Raw genomic sequence first — 15864 nt, forward strand, 5'->3', positions numbered from 1 at the left:
TACAAGGGAGGGAAATCACATGTACAATAGATAATTAATTCAGTGCGGTTAATCACTTCTGTCTGCACTGCTCTAGCAGTGAAATAAGCTAAATGGACGACATATACCAGTAGCATGGAATGTTAGATGGAAGAACATATATGCAATATCATTATCCATTAATATATATACCTGAGATTTTGCAAACGTATATTGGCGTTCATACTCAACCTTCTTGGTAAACTTGGTCATTTTCCTCTGTATTGCTACGTATTAGTGTGTAAATTTAAAAAAAATAATAAGTTAGATGCTTATGAACTTTCTTGTGATTCTTATTTCTATCAAGTGTTGTTACGGATAATTGGTTTGAATAATTAATATATATGTATATATTCGTCTGTCAATAATTTGTTATACTCTCTTTGTTTAAGCTATGATCTATATTGAAAGAGTATGTTCTCTACTACAATTGTGCTCAGATTCTCTTAACAATGAAGTTGATAGGCAAGTAAAATAACACACTAGTATAAAAGTTTAGTAAAAACTGAATACCACATTTTGCTATGTTGGCCGTTTTATTCTGCTGCTCATGGACTACACCGCATCAGTATTCTGGGTTGGTTTAGTTGTGAGTGAGTAAGCGGGCGGGCGGGCGGGCGGGCGGGCGGGTGTGTCGGCAGGTTGGAGGATGTGGACGGGCAGGCGTAAGTGTGCGAGTGTGATGCTATCGTTCATGTTCTTTTTTGAATATCACATAGAAGGAATCATCACTCAAACCGTTCCGCACTATCAGTGCTTTGATTTACATCGTTGCTACGTTAATTAATCCATGTTAAAACCAATGTGTATTACTTTACATGGTCATATTTGTTTTGAACAATTTTTTACAAAAGCAAGAGATAGTATCAGTGATATTACAAAAACCGTGTGGATAATTTACAGATTTAAAAAAATAATTGCTTTAAGATGTAGCTATTAAGACTGGTCGACGAACGCAGGAATCTCTAATAGCAAACTAGCAGAATAGCATAATGCATTGTATGAGGATTGTTTGGTGGTACATTCAGTAAATCGGAACACCTCGGCCATCACCGCCAAACGACGAGCCTCGAATGCATTAGTTAAAGCAGTTCGTAAAGTATATAATAATATTTTTAACTAACTGTAGTGTTTTAGCGTGTATTTTTTATAACTGAGTTCAAAAGTATCCCCAGTTGAGTGTATTATTGCATACAAGTTTTCGAAAGAAAATAGCCGAGTGGTCCGATTGGTACGCAGTAAAACCTGAAATGGGTGCTTCATATGCGTCAGACATTAACGTTAAACCGGATCTACTCTCATACCAAAAGCACAACCCAATTTTTTACCTTAATTTGAAAGCGAACAAAAATCAAAGCACTAAAAACGCTGAGAGACTGAGGAGTCGCGACTGATTTTTATGACGCAAAGTATTGAAAAGTTGAAGAGGTGATTACAATATGAGGTTAATATCAGGTTTTATTTAATATTAAATTGAGATAACGTCAATACTGAACATGACGTATGCATTAGAACTGTTGGTATTTGTTTTGTGCAAGAAGTGTAGTTTTAATAAAAAATGTGTGTTAGTGTATGAAATCGTTCAGAAAGATGTTATAGAGACGATTGGACTGTAAATTTTGCAAACAGTAATTGATATTTTCTTCGTACTCCACACACTTTGACCAGCCCAATTGCGTTCATACCCCTATAATAACATCAATTCCACAATTCACTCCTTATTGAAAACATGAACCTGAAGCATGCTCATTAAACACGAGAGCAGGTTACTCATTCAGGGGAAGCAATTGACCAGGAGCCGTACTTTGTACCTTGCAGCCAGTCCATAATTACAAAGTCCTTTTTATCAGCAATTTAATGAATTTAAGTTTTCAAACACAATAATATATGCATTTAGAGATACATCTTCTCAGTATGGTGTATTAGTAATGATACTACCATAGCAAAATTTCACATAGGTTTCAAAGTAGAAGGCGTAAAGACTTAGTCCCGACATATTACATTTTTGATCAATGGTCTTTGAATATTTTAAAGGGCTAATATCATCATCATTTTCTTCGCCATTATTGTAACAGATTTTATGTTCGGTAATAAATTAATAATTCAGAACTTTTGATTGGTCTCTGAACATAAATGTGTCTTGGCGCAATTGTCTCTGAGCTGACAGTCGCATTCAACCTTAGAAATGAAAACATACCACAAAATAAAATGAGAGCAGCCAACTGTCTTGAAGACTAAACAGCCTTCCTATGTCATAAAAACTCACTCTAGCTTAACCTACAAAGCGAAAATTTTAAAGTGACACTCTTATTCAAAATGAATACATACACATGTATAACAAAAATCAACTTTGACTGATACACCTTTAACTACTTTCTAAATAATGCATTAAATTGTATGGAAAATATTTATTTCTGATGACAAGATTGTAACAGTGTATTTAATAGCAGAAAGCGCAAACATTAAATGATTGGTGAATGCTAAATGATTTACTGTGGTCTACTATAGTCGAAATACCGTGTTTTATGCTCATTTATTTTAAATTAAACTCGGTATCCTTCATAAAAACCATTGTTTTCGACATTTATTCATTCTTTTTGTAATATTAAAACAATATTATCGATTATGGTTAATCTTATTTGGGAGTAAGAATGCATCTTTGAATTGTAACAAGACACAATGTACAGATTGTATAGAACAACGGATGATGGGGGTATTATTCAATATTGAAGCCTGCAAAATGATCCCGCCGATATTTTCTCAGATTTGTCTAAGGTCTGATGGTATTTCGCATTGAACCCTTGAAATATCAGAGGCCGTCCACTATAGATATAATTCAAATAATGCAAATGTCTATGTAAGGTCGAACATATGTATTTGCCTCGGGCTGGATTACCGTATACACCACTACAAGTTACTTGGTCACAAACCAGCCTAAACGATTTATTGCCTGTAGAAGGAGGAAGTGTGATATATTAATGGGAGGGTTTAAGAAACAATACGTACGATCAGGGGATTGAGATAACAAAGACATGTCATGGTTGTACCACATTTACAGACTGTATGAAGCATTTATTGAACTTTGATTTAATAACTTAATAATTAATAACGATAATCGTACAGTAATACTCATTGAGACCATCAATAGAACAATAAAATACAACACATTCAATGATAGCAGGTAATGAATTAAAATTTGAAAATGCAATACAGAGTTTACAATTGTAAACACCACGCAGAAACATTAATCGCACACAACGTTGTCCATGCTCTCCGCGAGATCCTCGGGGCCGAATCCCTCGAATTCATCGTCATTGTCGTCCAACTTCCTCTTCAAGTCTGCAGGCAGACTAAACGCTTTTGACGTTTTGGGACGCAGAACGAGATCATGGCGGCGCATGAACTTATTTGCCCAAGTTCGACTGGCTTTAAAGTCCGGGTTAGTTGGCTGAATCAACTCGATGGCGAGATTACAGATGTCGTCGACCGACACCGGCAGCTGAAGATCACGTTGTTCAAGAACGAACGCGCACAGTTTGGCGTCGATGTCCTCGCTGTAAGTGAGCGGCCTGCCCGCCTTAGGTAAATGTCCACTTTTATTTCTTTGGCCAAGGTCGAAGTTCGTTTTGACCCAATCCGACACGGAACTCTTACTTATCTTAAACTGCCTTGCAGCACACCTTACACCACGTTCTTTAGCGAATTTCACTACTTCACGTTTTTGTTTTGCACTTAAGTTACGATACGCACCTCTCTTTGAGGGAGTGACACTAGCACAATCGCTTTCAAGACTACAATTGCTAACTGGCACATTACAATCATCACGCGACCGCTTCGACGGAGTGACCGGAGCATCGGTTTCGCCCCCAAGAGGGCGTTTCTTTGGGCGACCGACCGGGTGCTTCGTCGGTGCTGTAGGCAGCGGTGACTTTTTCCAAGACGCTGGGAGGGCAGCTTCACTTGAAGCGAATCGTACTAAGAACTTATCCATGACTGGTGGTGAAAGTCCATGAAAGGGCCATATATATTATTTTCCTATGCAAGGTACTCATTTGAGTAAATTTAGTAAAAAGGTGATTGGATATTTCATGACAAACAACATTGGACGGTATTTTAACGCTTTATTCAAATAAAATTGTCATCAGACAAACCGCACGTTTTTTAATTGTCGCTCCATTTATCGCCTTCCAATACATTATTACCACGCGCCTTCAATCTCTACTCCGTGCGCTGTGACGTCACACAGTGTGACTGTTTCATCTGAAGCCGACAGAAGGTGTTTGTTCATCTCAATGCACTGTAAATCGTGTTTGTGTAAGTCAATAAACTCGTGTTTGTTTGGAATTTTAATTAACTTGATGGAGGATTAACCCATATAGGCGTGATAAATAACCATTGATTACTACGGATAAATTAATTAGCGTGTATATTACGGAAAACAAGACGGAAAAAAGAGGTTATTATTGAATGCCCCGCTCCCGGGTTATTTTCGCGATATCAAAATTCAAGTGAGATCGTTAGAAGCAACCTAGCAGCCAATCTGTACTTTTACCACGAAACAAGAAATGCTTATATAACGAATATCAATATATTAACGATGGACGTTGTAACGGATGTATATATCATGTTTTTTATCATCATATTTGTTGCAAAACACAGAATAACATCCAATCATTGTTGGCTAATGTCACAAATCCGAACACCTTTTGAGATTTTTAACAATTATCTTGGAGAGTTTTTGTTGTAGTAAGTTTTACAAAATTTCCCATGAAGCATCTTTGGTCAATGTGTCAACATCTGTCAAAGGTTCACAATCTTACTAGCTTTATGTCGCAAATCGTTTATTTTATGAACAGTAAATCTTCTTCAATTCATGCTATTGAGCGTACAAATACCGAACAAATACACAATACCGAACACTTATAAGTATTGTTTTCTTCGATAATAGTCAATTCTAAAAAAAAGCTTTGCTAAATTTTGACAAAAGGATGTATCAACAGTTGAGCGCTTTAAGTTTGAATTGAGTTGCAGACAAATTAAGAAAAATGAAATATCAAACAATTAATTGGTAATAACCTGGCAAAAGTCAACCTCACCATTTAAAATTCATGTACATGACACTATGATTTATAAGTATTCTGTTTTAATTTGAAACAGATGCCAAGTTAAATTTTGTTTACGCCGTTTATCAAAACACGTGATTCGCAATTGTAAACCTTGATTTCTATTTATGAATATATATTGAATGTAGGTCAACATAACAGCGGGGCCTCAAAGATGATCATGCGCCATGCCACGTCCCCCACATGCTACATTTTGATATTTTAGTTAATTTAAGATCGAATGGTATGTTTTAGAAAAGTTATCGCCAAGACTGGTTGAAATTTCGCAAAGGTTGCTAAGTCAAGCGTCTGTATTGATCATCGAATTATCTACCAACGTAGACAAACGTCTGTTTTAACAAGTGCTCTGGATTTGTATCCTGTTCGGAGTTTGTACCATCTAACAGTAGCGTTCACTTATGAATACATTTGTTGTCGTTTTTAGTCCGTTTGTTTCCTATCACTTGCACAATCTGGTGCATTACAATTATGAAATATAAAAGTCTTCACTTTTATTAGCCGCTGTATTTAATGTATTTGGTTTCCTTAGCTTCGACGTATCTATTTCAACGTAAACACTTATTGACCGCTTACTTGCCACAATGGAGTTGGTGATTGCCACTTCAGTTTCGAAAAAGGTCAATTTCAACAACATTCACAGGCGATTCATCATTTTCATTACAGAATTCGACTCCTGACAACGGCGAATGTTTACCACATACAATGAAATTATTGTTACCATATGCTAATTAAATGAACATTTTCTAAAAAAAATACAAGCCAACATTTCACATACTTAAAAACGATTTCGATTTCGACTTTCAACACCATGAACTCATTTGGGACACTTGTGGCCATACCTTAATACTGGGGGGTTTCCCCCGGTCTAATAAATGGTTGTTAGTAAGTACTTATGCAAGTAAAAGGCGATTTAAGCTATTTTAAACATAGAAAATATACTAATTAATAAACAACAATCACAAAAAATGGTTATAGGATAAAATGAAATATTATAATCTTACTTTAATATTTTGGTTTGATATCTTACGCAAAATGAGTAGTTAATTGCATCCTCAATACAATACATTTTTCACCGGTTTTAACGAGTTCTCCGCGTTAAATTCCGCGGAATAAACTTGTCCTAAACCGATGACACAGGTTCTATTTTTAACCGATAGTACATGTTTTATTTTGATTCAGTACGCCTGACTTTGAAACTATTTGCGTGTTCTGCTTTTTATATTCCCTTTTGTAACTCGTCTTTATGAGAGTACTTGCGTTTTCTATGAGTTTGATTGTGTAACTACGCAAAAAAGCGCTTCATTCGCACTATATTAACCACATAGCATAATATAAATAGTCCTTACAGTGCTAATTTTAGCAAGCTACCTAACATGCAGTCACATTCCGTAGCTATTGGAGCAGATTGATAATTAGGTATTTTACATGTTAATGTTGATGTAAAATTACTTCGTTGAACATCACTGTTCTTACAGCGCTGGGGTTGATACGCCCGTGCGCGCATTAATTCGTCAAATGTTAAAAATGTTATGTCGATCTGCCGGTAGTAAATTCCGAGATACGGTTATAAAAGTCTGCAGGCCTAGCGTCCTACAGACAAAATAACAAATACTAGAGAACTTATACTTATATACAGAAAGTAGATCAGATTTGTGGATGCAGCAGCGTATCTCACATTAAATAGTTTTGATAATAATGTATTCTTTGTATTCCATTTTGCTTTGTCATTTGTATTCTATGTAGATATTTTTGGATCGAACAAATGCATAAAACCCGTCTTATGGACTAACATGAACAACTATAAATTTCACACATTCGTGTTACAGTTGGTATCCACACGCTGGAAGGAGGGAAGACGGGCTTCAGATGGTTCTGTGTCACTCAGCTGGTCTCGGACCTATAATTGGAGTCGATAAGGTCAGAAATTGATGTTCAGTTCAAATTCAGAGAGTAGAATGACCTCAGGATGGGTTCTATAAAACAAGCGTGAAATAGGAACATCTCCATCTATAAAATGGTAATGCATTATTTTAAAAAAAGAGTTAAAATCATCATGTTTGTAATAAAGATTGATATTCAATTTATCGTCTTTAACTTCGAGTTGATGCTCTAAACAGGAGGGATTTAGATTGGATTATATTCTTGCATACCGGACGTGTGTTTCCGGTCAAGTGACCAGTGCTGGAAAACCCCATCTTACATACCCCATGTAAGATGAGTCACGCGCAACAAGGCGCCACTTTTTATTTCATTTATTGTATGGTTTATGAAAAATATATTATGCCATTTCAATAAAGCGCAATCAAATATATATGTTAGCAAGACTTTTAATTAAAATTGAAAATAAATAATCGTAAAAAACGCTATTTTCAGTTATTTAAAATTACTGCCCTCTATGACGTCAGTAAACAACGTCGCACGCGCTTTTTGGTGTAATAGTACTAAAGTTCGTTTTCTACGTCATTTTTTCCATAAATTGATAAATTTAGATATGAAGAAAAAAAAAATGAAAATGTTTAGTTTGAATAGTCTGGAACTCAAGCGACGTATGAACATGAATATTGTTTTTTTACATAATGTGTTCTTGTAATTCCTTGTAAATAAAAGAGAATTTACCAGCTCAACCGCCTTGAAAACGCGCAAAACATTTTTGCCGGCGAGTTTCCGGAGTTGTTCATCACCCCAACCGCGCCTCACTAGCTCGGCAAATAGGTCCGGGTATTTAGACTGGTCGGAGAGGCCCGTCGGGAATCTGCAGAACACATGTTTTCTTTAAGAAATGTGCGTGTGCCCTTCGTTGGCCTTTGTAATTTCCATTGTATGAATAAACTTTGTCAAGAGAAAGCACTGTGGTTGAAAATCGCTAAATATTCACACACCTGTCGCTACATATTCACATATTTAGATTAACAATAAGAAACACAGGGCACAAGTCTCTGGCTTATACCGCAATGTTCGGATTAATGATAAAGGCATGCATTTAAAAAGCCGAAGAAGGCGATTACGAATGCTAGCCTATTTCAAATATGTATGGTGTATTGTATTTCCTTGAATAAACTTTCTTATTCGTGACATATTTCTATATATGAGAATGCCTTTGAAAAGAAGAAAACAATGAATTCTGCTTTACTGTAATGTGGTAAAAATGAGAAGTAAATGATTTTTTTTAGATACTGATGCCGCGTGATGGATATGTGTAAGACGGCAAAATGTTCGAAATTCACATGAACAAGCTTTCGCTGTTGGCGTTTTTGCATTGTCATTAATTATTTTTGTTTCATTTTGGAATCGTGCCTTGATGGCAAACTATGTTACTTATATATTTTCGTAAAATTTTGATAGACAATTATTTACCATGCAAGAATATATTAAAGCTATGTGAATATATGTAGCATCTTTCATGATGTACGAAGTCGGTTATACAATATACAAAGCAAACATTGCAACTTGTGATGATTTGGTGGAGCTTTACTAGTGATTTCATTGGATAATGAAACCATGTGCTTTTATTTTTTTAAACAATATAATCCTATTAGTGGTCAACTGGCGACTGGTCACTTACACAATACATAAACCAAATATGTTCAAATAAGGTTAACTTACTTTGGCGCTCCATCAAAGTCACTGCCGATGCCAACATGGTCATGTCCAATCAGAGATGCAATATAATCAATGTGATCTGGTGGAGAAATTATCGATTAAAGTCATCATGGTATTTTTTAAATTTAGATGGTATACTATTTAAGGGTCGCACATATTTTAACGGTGGTAGTGAAATGTCGTCGGCCAATTATACTGTAGGAAAATTATTAAGAGGATTATAATAGAGGAGTTGTATAAGTTCTGCGAAAACAATTTTGCTTTTTTACTTTTACTTAAACTAGTTAATTGTATTAAAAAAATAATCAATTTTCATTACATATTCTAAAAATAGACAGGCACTTATCGGTTACAGTTTGGGGCCACTCAAAATATATTTTGGATTCGATGTTTATTGCCTGTGAACAGAATTGTAAAAAAGGTAAAATCGCTTGTTGCGCCTACAGCCTTTTAACGTTCACAGCGCGTTCATTTAATATTACCAAGCAATTTGAACATTGATCTCAGGAATCACGGGGGCATCGTGCGTACGATAAAATCTCGTAAGAAGTTTAGTTAAAAATTGAGTGATTGTTACTAACTGATTTGAAAATTTTATTTGTTATCTAAATTATATGCGTTTTATGTGAATAGTCAAACCATTTGTTTCGAAAAACCCTTCTTTTTTACATGTTATACATGATGTATCATGTACTAGTTGATATTTATCAATATTCAATTGTAAGTAAATTTATATATTTTCATTAACACTAGGTTCTACCTGCAACATCTGTCAAGTCGGATCTGGTTTTGTTGCTTGGTGGGCAAACAATGAAACCGTCATAGAAATTCACCATGATCACTCCGCCATTTTCCTTCTGAAAATACAGTCATAAATGCTTCATATCTGATTCGTTAAAATAATTGATCGAAAAGCTCAGCATTTAATTTAAGTGCCCAATACAACGAGAGAGACAAGGACCAAGGGCAAGAGACGTCAATTATTTTTGTGTTAAAACCAACGGATTTTCGTCTGATTTTTCCCCAATCCTACAAGGCACTCGCCGAGGCCAATGCGGTAGTCTGCAATTTTATATCCTCTTTATTGATGAATTACTACATAAGATTGACGCTTGTCACAGCAGCTTTTAGATTCATAACATGGTCTTCTGATGAAATAGCGATATACATGTAAACTGTAATTGATGATTGAGAGGGATTGTCTTCCGTATTGCCAAGTGGGATATATTGATATAGAACAAATATGTGGTTCATAATTTAACTCACAATGATGAAATTATATACTGTCTACACATTTATAAGTAAGTACCAGTTTTAGAAGCACGTCATCCTGTACATTACGGAAGTGGTTGCAGACGTGAAAAGCCGAGGAGTGAGAAAAAATAACAGGTGCTCGTGACGTTGCAATGGCAGCCATCATTGTTCGCTTTGCCACGTGGGCAAGGTCAACAATCATTCCTAGACGGTTCATTTCCCGAACGACTTCCTAATAACAAGAAATATTAAATCAAATTAACGCAATTCACATGTTGCGTCCGTTACATTAGAATAAAAGATGCGTTACCTTATTTTGTTATTTAGAGAAAGAAAGAAGAAACTATCGATTGGACTTCCGATGCGTAGGAATAACACTATTTATTCATAAGATATACTAAACAACATATCATTGTACGAACCAGGACGTGAAAAGAAATGAAAATAGGGGACAATAAGTAATTAAACATGCTGTCACATTCTACTGACCTGGTTAAATGCTAGAACGAAATGAATCAATACAGTTGCAGCAACTCTTAAAAATGAAATATTTATTTATTGGTTGTCCGGTTAGCGCAGTGGTTATCGCACTCGCTTCTCCCCAAGGTGACCCGGGTTCAATTCCCGGTCTGGACGCATGTGAGTTTGGTTAGTGGTCACCAAGCCGGACAAATCGGGTTTCTCCGGGTACTCCGGTTTTCCCCACAACACAAGACCACACTCTCGCGCAACATCGTGCCAACGAGAGTTACTTAGTATAAGCGATCATAGCTTCCTTCACAATCGTTGTAAAATATATAATGGTGAAAGTAAATATTTATGGTACACATAATCACATTTAAAAAAAATAAATAATAATGTATTCATTCAGGAATAATAAACATTGCAATTTTAATGCCAACAATAAGCCCTAGTCGGGAGAGGAGTTTAGTGTTATAAAGGATCAACGATATTTGGCTCGTGTACACCACGATGTGCTCTTTATTGAGGAGAATGTGGTCTTCAGATGACAGTAAATCTCACAGTATTTAAAAGGTTATCTTTAAAAACCATACCTGAGTCGAGACCTTTTGTTTACATTTTTGCCGTGCACTTTACCAATAAGTCACGCCGGTTCCCCACCGTGACAAATCTAGTCAAAGACACCGTCAGTAATGGCCATCTACCACAATACAGAGTTACCCCGATTTCATAGTTGGAAAGGGGTTGCGCCCCTTGCGTATTGTGAAGTTCCGGTCAGAATTAACGATTGTGCGGAACATCAATTATTCTTTAAAGAATAACGCATGATTAATTTATTTACCTGACCGAAATGTGAGAGGCCCCCAAGAGTGGTACCATTATTATCAGGTTCATCGACAAGCCAATTATCCGCCCTATCAAAGTAATAAATAATCCTTATACAATTCCTTCAGCATCAGATAAGGCTCCTGTAACTCCTAAGAATTATTTTTACAGCCTGTATGTATGACTCCAAATTTTAAGTAGTAAATAAGCATCCTTGTAAGCATTTAACATATCCATTCCATAAAATATTGCAAGGCGTGAATTCATTCTTTAAATGAGATTCTTTAGAATTACAATATATTTAATGTTTGGAAACAAAAATTTAGAATTGATTAAAACTGTTCAAGGTCAGTAACATATCATGTTGCTTCTGTTATTTCTACCACAATGTTAATATATGTTCATTCTCATCAGTTAAAGGTGTTTAAATGTTGTTGATTTTCTATTGGCTTGATAAGTAAAACAAACCAAAATGTATATTATATTTCATTCAATATATCAACGTTCCTTCGTTACACTAGTACAAATGATATACATGTATATTCGATGTAATTCAAACTGTTGTTCTTGTTTTTGTTTTTTTCAAATTGGGTAATCGTTCAATCACTGTGATTGCATTTGAGTATGAAGACATCTTAGCTAACATAGTATAATTAAGAAATAAAACACACCACTGAGAGCCATATGACACTATCAGGACCGGCCAGTCGGCTCGCGTATGTGTGTGTATATGGACTGTGGCCTTTAATAGAACATCGGGAAACGACATAAGTATTGCAAAGGCTGAAAAATTTATTACGAACCACGGCGTATTGCAGCTATGTGTTAACGTCATGTATCTAACCCCGAGGTCATAATACATGCGCAGTACCGCCAGACTACTGTCTATAGAGTGGCCTCCCTCTAATCCGATCAGACTGCCTATCTTACCCGCGTTGAAAGCATCCATCACGCCTGTAACAAAGACACACTGTGATTACACCCGTCCAGTATTCAACGTTGGTAGTATTTTGTCATTTAAAGTTCTTTGTCCTTCGAAGGAATATATGATTGTCTTTGAATAATGGTATTCGATTAACAACGAGTAAATGTTTAATGCATGGTAACAGCACATCGTTCAGGCATCATTTAAAAGGGGTTTAATAGGCAGAAAAGCAATAAAATACCTAAACATCTAACAATCTACCTTTGTTGTCTTGAAAAATTGCAAAAAGAGCATTTCGTCCGACATCAGTTGGAATAAAGAGCAAAATTTAATATAAAAACTATGTATGTATAATGAATTTTAGGTCATTTCATTTGCATGTTAGTTATCACCAAAGAATTTCCATCCAAATGATACTAAATTGCAAAAAATATGATGGTTAGTGGAATAAATTGGCAATCAGGTTATTTGTGAGTCGGATTTGCCAACTTTATACTCATGGTTTTATTATCATGATCGTCGCTAACATAGAACTTTTGCAGTGCATCAAAATATATTCGGTGTGCTAATCGGCAATATCTATATTTGCACATGATTTTCTGCACGATAAAATTTGCTTTCATTTTGCATGATCTTGTTGACCGTTTATGATCTCTGCAGACGTAGTTTCATCGATAATTTTCTTGATATAAAACGCGAAAATTATATCAACCAAAATCATAAACACAAAAAGTATTGAAAGTGGAAATGTAAAAATAAGGATTACTTCTTAATATTAGTAAGTTCTTGTTATTCGTGCTTTCATGCAGAATAAGCGCTCGGTCGCGATGTTTTCATTTTTTTCCAAGAAGCACTAGCGCGCTTCATTGATTTGCAAAACATAAACACAGACTTCCTTCATGAAATAGTTCATTTGAAATAAATTAGTATTTGAATTAAGGTAAGTGTAACCATATACCTGTACTCGTTGTCACGAACTGAAACACCTCCGGATATTTTTCAGTGAACCGTTTTATGACGTCTAGTTGGTCTAACGTGGCACGGACGGCATCTTTGTATTGGCTATTACAATCCACCCAGCACGACCAAAACTACAACATTTGAGGGGGGGGGGGGGGTAAAACGTGTGCAAAAACATCATCAAGAAATCAAAATACATTGTTGACTGAATAGTCACAATACATATTCATAATGTTGGAAGAATTTTCCACTTGAGTGCAAATGGTCTTCCAACAACTCTTATGTTAGACTTCCAATTCGTAAAATTTGCTCATGTCCTTAACAAACCAAAACATGTTGTACATTTTACTCTTGAAATAATTAGAACCCAAACGCGATATGAAACAAGAACAATTGGAACGTTTTAATGGTATTCTTCCTCAAACAAATGTGTATGTAGGAAGTGCGCCACACAATGGAAAATATAACTTACGTTACGATTAATTACGAAGTAACGAGGTATTTAGTTGTCAAACCACTTTATAATCAGACATATCTGTTTTCCATGAATATTGTATTGTTAAATATAGTTGGTATAAAAGACACTGAAGCACCTGCTCGAACATAACATGTCCCTTACCTGTGCACCTAGGAGTCCCTGTCTTATTTTCGGAATGTCTGTTCTAGCATACGTATAGTTCCATACTTTGGCCATGTCAGCATGGAGGTCCACGGTATTGACGGAGTTGTTCGCGAAAATGTAATATAGAGCGGCCATGTCGTTGTGCCTTCCAGATAAAGTATTTTTGTACAATTATATAATGTGCGATGAGAGTAGTCTAGTAGTATAGGTGTCCGCCTCTGACTCATGGCTTTGAATAAATGGCACAGTACTGGTTTCTGTCCAGGACAAGGACAGGACAGTGAATCATACCAACTTGTCTTCACAATCGAGTTAAATGAGTTTGTATAAACCAACTATGCAGTGGAAACTACAAAGACAGGACATATAGCCAAACAATAAACAGTGACCTTTTTTAGAAGATTAACGGCCTAAACACATCCAACGAGAGCTTGCATGTACATATTTTTAAAACAGTGCATTAATTATGCACCAGTCAATTGTAACCACGGCCCCCAGGTCCGGGGAATAGCGGAGACTTCGACTTTCGATCCAGCCAACCTCGGCTAAAATCCCCGCCCTTCAGAGACGAACAGATGGTAAAATCCCCGCCAAATGCCCCCGCACCCCAGGGACCCTAGGAAAGTCCCATTCCAAAAGTGTTTGTTACCATTAACGACAATCTTATTGTTTAACATATCACTTTACCCGTCTATCAAGGGCGTGGTCTGCAAGATGCACCTGGCTTTCTCTAATGGAGAATTGGTTCTCGAGCAGTTAGACGGATTTGGACCAGTTGTATCTTAAACATAGAGTTTGGGGAAAATACATTAAATAGGTCGAAAAGAAGCTACAAGTACGCGAACGTGTACGTGTGGACTACATTCGAAATTGCTGCAACACCCATGTTTGTGCATCAATAAGGTATAAAGTTATTTTCAAAAATCATATTTACGTAATGTTTCATAATCATATTTTTGAAATAATATCCAGTTTTAGTCCAACATTTTATTTCGATATCTATTTAAAAAAATCTAAAATTAATTGAGAGTTTCTTTCCGTGAAAACAATATGAACGCAAACACTACAGGTTTGTGGATAAAACATTTCCATTGGACAAGAAAACGTCACGTGACATACGATTTTAAGACACAGCACCATCATCCAATAGAAATCGTCGCTCATGACCATGCACCTCAGTTGTCCTGGCCAGTATCAAAATGGTGGACAGCAATGCTTTAAAACACATGATTTCTGAAAAAAGATAACGGAGAATAGGGTACAATGTATACGGCGTTCTCACAACATGATGCGATTGTGTTTGATTACAAAATAGCTTCCCTTTATATACTTAGTGTTTGAAAACGAACCACTTAACACAACTGAGCAACAGTAGACGTATCCATGTTGGTGATATGAATATAAATATCAGACGACTCGTCCGTTAAGTCTTAAAGAGTCATTTTATTCAGAAATAAAAGAAAATAATTTCATATTCAGTCAAAAGAATAACTGTTATAAAAAGTATGTGTCTAATATACATGTATATGAAAACTGACATCTTATTGATTGAATTAACGACCATTGCTAGTTGTAAGTAGATACATATTAAAGATTAATATGGACATTAATTTTGCTTACGTTCCGAACTTCCGGTTTCCCTTAAAGTTTAAGTATTTCAACGTGCTATAAAATACTTTCTCTCACATTAAATGAAGTCAAATTAATAACATATTTGGATTCAATTGATAACGAGTTTACAGTCATACTAGTGTCTACATATTTCAAACATATGCCAGTCTTACAGAACAATTCGTTTGTTATCTGTAAAATCCTAAGCTGTTCTATTGCAAAGTTTACTTTCTTATCGTATCTACAGAAATATCTGTGGAGAAAGGGCAAAGTGCATACATTCGGAAGTGCCCACTGATTGTTACACTTTTGCCTTTTTCCTTTCAATTGACATATGACAGTGAATCAAAGCATGATTATACAATCTAAGACCATTGGCTACCTTTCATATTTATATGTCTTGAATCTGAATGGTTTGTGCTTTCAAAAACAGTCTTAACATGCTGGATCTACTTTTTTATTGT

General features: G+C 35.8%; 1 protein-coding gene across 1 annotated transcript; it reads right to left on the minus strand.

Moving 5' to 3' along the window:
- Positions 1-6926: 6926 nt before the first annotated feature.
- On the minus strand, positions 6927-15523 carry LOC128235906 (dipeptidase 1-like). The gene is made up of 12 exons (XM_052950697.1): positions 15410-15523; positions 14909-15022; positions 14477-14570; positions 13787-13934; positions 13166-13298; positions 12086-12236; positions 11299-11371; positions 10051-10227; positions 9502-9598; positions 8745-8820; positions 7758-7893; positions 6927-7038 (listed from the first exon to the last, which is right to left on the minus strand). The coding sequence occupies exons 4-12, from the start codon at positions 13922-13924 to the stop codon at positions 6949-6951; spliced, it is 1071 nt and encodes a 356-aa protein (XP_052806657.1). The 5' UTR covers positions 13925-13934; positions 14477-14570; positions 14909-15022; positions 15410-15523; the 3' UTR covers positions 6927-6948.
- Positions 15524-15864: the final 341 nt, after the last annotated feature.

This window comes from Mya arenaria, chromosome 1 (genome assembly GCF_026914265.1).
Source record: "Mya arenaria isolate MELC-2E11 chromosome 1, ASM2691426v1".
Taxonomy (NCBI): Eukaryota; Metazoa; Mollusca; class Bivalvia; order Myida; family Myidae; genus Mya; species Mya arenaria.